The sequence below is a fragment of the Coffea arabica genome, chromosome 8c (assembly GCF_036785885.1).
Source record: "Coffea arabica cultivar ET-39 chromosome 8c, Coffea Arabica ET-39 HiFi, whole genome shotgun sequence".
Classification (NCBI taxonomy): domain Eukaryota; kingdom Viridiplantae; phylum Streptophyta; class Magnoliopsida; order Gentianales; family Rubiaceae; genus Coffea; species Coffea arabica.
This window is the reverse complement of record NC_092325.1, coordinates 449,621-455,137: the sequence shown is the minus strand read 5'-3', so window position 1 is coordinate 455,137 and position 5,517 is coordinate 449,621. Positions and strand designations below refer to the sequence as shown.

Here is a 5,517-nt window from a genome sequence, read left to right as displayed (position 1 = left end):
CTGTCTTAATCACAAAGGGGCGAAGAATCATTAGATGAAAATACCAAATATGTCTTCTTCAATTCATCTTAGTGGGGGGCTATGCTCGTTAAGGCCTTTGGAGGCCTTCTGTACAGAATTACACACACTTAGAAGTGTCTCTTTTACTTGTCCATTGTCTTTGGAGGACTGCATGGCTTTGGCTCTTTCATCATCAACTTCCAAAAGTATTCAGACTACACTGACTGTAATAAATTCGTCAAAACTGAGCATTTTGACAGGGTTGAATCAAAATCCCAAAGATTTGTAGAAAATGGTGTCAGTGCTGTGTGCTGCATTAACTAGAGGTGTTGATGAACTACTACAAATGCCCAAAACTTTTTTTTTGAAGTGGTCCCTCTAGGATTGAGGGCATGTTCCCATAAGAGTAGATCCACCATCACTTGTTTTCACCTAATTTGGACTTGTCTTGTCTGTTCTACTTTAGCATGGCTGGATGGGATTGTGTTCACAAGAAATTCTCAGTGTATTGGTCCTACCTGTCCAACCATCAGCATTCTCTATCTAAAACACAATGCCATGCTCCATGATAATGACATAAGAGAAGGCCCTTCTGATCAGGAACACCATTGAACATGAGGGATTGAAAAAGCTCACATCTAATATGTCCTACGCAGTGTGCACCCGCCACTGAGGGCCAAAAGAAGTAAATTGTCCGCGAGGGAACAGGAAAAACAGAGGAAAAAGATTGGACTCAGCTTTAGAATCCCTGAAGAAGTCAATGAAACATTTTATAGGCTGTGCGGCCAAGTTAGACACGGAGTGGGATTTGCAAAGTCAAATCTTATTTACAGTAGTTATATACATACATCAGTTAAACTAGAAGATGCAGAGGTAGGCGAAGAAGAAGAGAATGGTGATGATGTGAAAGACGAGGGCAATACGTAGCTAAAGTTCAACTCTATTTGCAGGCGGTGATGCAGGGAGTAATATGAAACTGCTCCCTTCTTTTCTTCTTCTTCGAGTTCCTCGAGTGGTATTGCGGCAAGAAATCTTTTGATGAACTCTTTACAGCATTCTTTTCCACTGCATATGATCTCTCCAATGTCACTAGGATTTGTACTCTTACCATCTGAGCTTTCAGCCTTGTTGACATCTTCTTTCGCACTTTTTCCATGCATCAGAGAGGAATCATCAAATTTTAGAATGTATGCTTGGTTGCACCCCTCACAGAGTCTTTCACCCAATGTGTCAATGATGTAGTACGCATTTGCCTCCACCTTCAACACAAAAAAATGATCATTCCAACTTACGATGTAGACCCTTGGGTCATGATCTTCAGCAACTCTGCTGATACCCTCCCATATCTCATCGAAAGACATGGCTTCTTTCAGTGCCTCGAACTTTTCCGGGCTAAAGAATCCAACAAACGAATCATCATGAGAGATAGCTATTGGTCGAACATCAGCATGCAATACTGTCTCAAGATCAAAGTGCTTGTTGGGAAAATCATATGTGTAGGCATCGTTTTCACATAACTTTCGCCATTCAGATGAGCCTTCCATGATGAGATCGTCGAATTCTGGCCTCGTAGGCATGGCATCTCGGTTCAGTTGGAGCCAATAGGCAATAACAGCAACAAGTGCTGTGCAAGCACTCTCTCCTGCGGCCTTGTTGCTGCATTGGTCGAAAGAAGCAAAGAAAACGTTGGTCTTGAGCTCTGTTTGTCCATCCCTACTAATCACCTCCTTTGATTCCCAGTCACCTTTATCTTCAACCTGAGGACATCCAGATCCAGACAAGGGTTAAACATGCAATAGCAGGCCAAAACATTTTTGAATTTTACAAGAATTTATGTGGAGAACCCTTAATCAAGAATGAATAAGTAAAGACAGACGGAGTGAGTTGAGTTATGTAGTCTAGTCATTTGATCAGATTGACAGTGACCCTGGATTGATTTGGTTAATGGGGATGCCTCCATGAACCATCGTTATTATACCATCAAAGCAAATTTCCAGGTGCTAGCCCCTTGAGCAACAGCTCTTGCTTGCAACACCTATAGGGGGATGCTAGCCACGGTCATTGAGACAAATACCCTTCCAACATCCTTAAAATATTCACATACTACACAAATCTAGAAGCCTTGCAAAATCCAGTCATCGGATATTTAGAAAACCAGGCCAAGAAAAAGAAGTCACCAACAGTGTGATGGTATGAAATGGTCACAGATCAATATGTAGCAGCTTCTCTGGACTTGAATGAAGGTCAAAATGACACAAATCCAATCTCTAATATTTTTCCTTTTCCGCTTTTACCATTTCTAGCCTCTACAATCACATCCTAAAATACCACTAATATTCAGACAATTGAGTGTGAAACAACACAGACTTGGATCATTTACCAAAATCAGTAGAGCATAGTCATCATGGAATCCACACCTCATCACATCACACACTGTGAAGTGGCATGATAATTATTGGTTTTGTCCGAAGCAATGATAAAGCATGTAATCAATGGGTATAAAGTAACAAGTCTTGGTTGATCAAAAACTCTTTTACTCCAGATGATTTCCAAAAAAAAAAAATTCATTTTCCACCATATCTCATAATCCAACAATAATCATAAGCAAAAAAAACCCGCAAGATAAAGACAGGTTGATTATAACTGGCACCTGCAATGAACCGTAGGTGACCGGGTCAAGTTTGGAGGAACCGCTGCACTGTGGGTCATTATCAATCTCATTTTTCAAGCGGGCGGGTTTCTTATCATCCGGTTCTCCTTTAACCGGAGTCGGTTTAAAGCTTAACCGCTTCCTTTTCCAAGAGAACAACCCCATTTTCTTCGCCGGTTCCATTTGCGCGTCCGAGCACGGTCCCGAGTCATTGACCGAGTTGGCTTCCCCACCATCTTCCTTGTCAACTCCTCCGGATGACTCATCCGAGTTGCCCCCGCCTCCGTTCAATTCTCCACTTGAGTCAACCGAGTTAGGGACCGAGTCGTGCGAATCCCTTATCCCAGCAACATCCATCAGCACCTGTTTTTTAATCAAGTGAAACAGAATTCACAGCACAGTTAATTAATGGGTACGAAAAGGGCACCAAATGCGTAATCAACAGTATATAATAAAATATCAACCGGACAATAAAGCATATTTTGTTGATTGTTGACATTCAAACAGTACCGCAGTGTCAAGCTGTCGTTTTTTTTTTTTCAGTACTTATTCACAAGAAAGAACAAAATAATAATAATGTTGCCTCGTCAAACTTGCATTGAGAAAGAGCCAGCCTAATATTATTATTGCCAATTCCTGTGACAAACTAACTTCAATAGGAACAAAAACAAGAAAACAGCTTTTCAGCTCGCCGCGCCGCCGGGGGGGTGGGGAGAAATGATCGATACAGGCAAATATGTTACGAGGCTTGGATAAAAGATGCAGACTTGCAATGATATACTTCCACACACACACACACATAGTAGGGAAAATGATGTCGTAGCAAAGTTACCAGGAAATGGGCTTCTTTGGTAATCCCTCCAATCTGTAGATTGATGGGAAGTTTTGCTTCAACTTCTTGATGAAGATCATAATCATCAGGAGAAGGCTCCATCATCCTCCCAGCCACCATCTCCGCTATATTCAAGGAGGCCCTTCCAATCACCACCAATTTACCCTTGCTGCTCTCTGTCTTCTTCTTCTTCTCTCCCTGTTTCATCAAACGCAAACAAAATAAAAAATTAAGCAACGGTTGCCATCAAGTCCAACAAAAGAACGTGCTTAATTAAGAAGAAAAATAACTCTGACCGAGGAACGTAAACGTACATATAAAAGACTGAAGGACACATCCCAAGGAGCAAACTTTGGACGACCATCTTGACTGGTTGACACAATTGTAAAGCTGCAGAAATTCTCCAACTCCAACACCTCATCATCATTCCATTCAATGGCCTTAATATTTCCTTCCTCCAATTTCTTCACAACCTTTTCCCTGGAAAAATGTCTGCATTGTTTGGAGGATGGTAGATGAAAAGGGCCCAATCCAAACTTGGGTTCGCCTTTCCATCTCGTCTTGATGGCTATAACCTTTTCCTCAACGTCTCCTTGATCTAGAGCGCAAGCACTATGATCAATGTCGTCGTCGTCATCATCCGAACATCCTAGGAGGAGCTTCATGGACTTCACCTTCACCTTGTACCTTCTGGTGGCCAGAGTCGGCCACGGCGACCACTTCATCATCTTCACCACCATCCCTTCCGATTCAATTGGAATTTGATTAAACAAATCCAATACAAGCTAGATAGTCAAAAGAAACAAAACAGGGAAGAAGAAAACTAGAAGAGATGAAAAAAAGGAAAGATTTTGCCGTGGGAGATTCTTTGTTCTTAAAATAGCAAGGGATAAATTTATGAACGCGCCTGTACCTAAAAGTGGTTCTCCTCTCTTTTTATCAAACTCCAGGCCAAGGAATCCGCGTCTGCAGCCAGGCGAAAAAGGCGTAGCCTCATTTGCCAGTAGGATTCAGCCACGTCATTCATTGGCACTTCAGGGTCATGACGTGGCGAGTGCCCGTTGGTTGGAGTCCCAAGCTAAGCTGTAGGTGATCGCAGGGGAACATCACATTATTGAATAATCGTCACGTAACAAATGAAGGGGCGACACGTACACGCGGTGGGGGAGGAATTTCAACACGTGATCTACGCGTGAGAATAGGGAAATCTTAGCCCAGAGGATTTGTTTGGCGTTTGCTTGAGAAATGAGCAGTGTACGATCAATCATAAACATGTGGGATTTTTTCAACAACATTTCTTCTGGAGTTCGTCCTCCCCCGGTAAAACTAAAACTAAAAGAAATGAAAGAAAAAAAAAAACTTCTGGAGGAAAATGGCATGTTGGTGCTACTACGGCATATTTTGATTTGGGTTGCTTGAGGAAGGATTGAGATGGCCGGAGAAAGTCCAAAGAAAGTGCATGAATTGCATTTGTACGTGCGGTGGTATACCTTGCAATCACCTCTCCTGCCTTTTTCGTTTGTCTTTTCCTTTTCCTTTTTGTTTTGATCTTAATGTTACTAGTTCGCTTATTCTATTTTTCATTTATAACACTACTGACTTTCTTTTTGGGGTAATAGGTTTGTATGGAGGCCAATTGTGTATTTGTCCGCCTCAATAACGGGTGCTTGGAGGGGGCCTTCCCAGGATTCGAATCCTGATCTTTTGGGATAAGGGTTTTGGGGTTGAAGTCCCACTAGCCCAAGTGATACAGGACTTCAATCCTAAGACCCCTATCCCAATGGACCAAGGTTCAAATCCTGGCGAGGCCCCTCTCCAAGCACCCGTTGCTGAGGCGGACAAATGCACAATTGGTCTCCACAGTTTAGATAAGAGATTGCTTGGAATAAATTTTTTTTTTTGCTAAAAAGATACTGTAGTACTTTAATGATGTGTATGAGATTAAAAGATGATTGAAAATGATATTTATAATACAAGCAGATAAGTTTGTGTAAATAAATTACTGTCCAAGCACAATTATGTCTAGAGTTCTCCA

At 41.8% G+C, this 5,517-nt stretch overlaps 1 protein-coding gene across 1 annotated transcript; it reads right to left on the bottom strand.

Moving 5' to 3' along the window:
* Nucleotides 1–738: 738 nt before the first annotated feature.
* Nucleotides 739–4,393, bottom strand: LOC113705887 (uncharacterized). The gene is made up of 4 exons (XM_027227792.2): nucleotides 3,797–4,393; nucleotides 3,483–3,680; nucleotides 2,651–3,013; nucleotides 739–1,757 (listed from the first exon to the last, which is right to left on the bottom strand). Exons 1-4 carry the CDS (start codon nucleotides 4,220–4,222, stop codon nucleotides 837–839), a joined length of 1,908 nt encoding a protein of 635 aa, XP_027083593.2. The 5' UTR covers nucleotides 4,223–4,393; the 3' UTR covers nucleotides 739–836.
* Nucleotides 4,394–5,517: the final 1,124 nt, after the last annotated feature.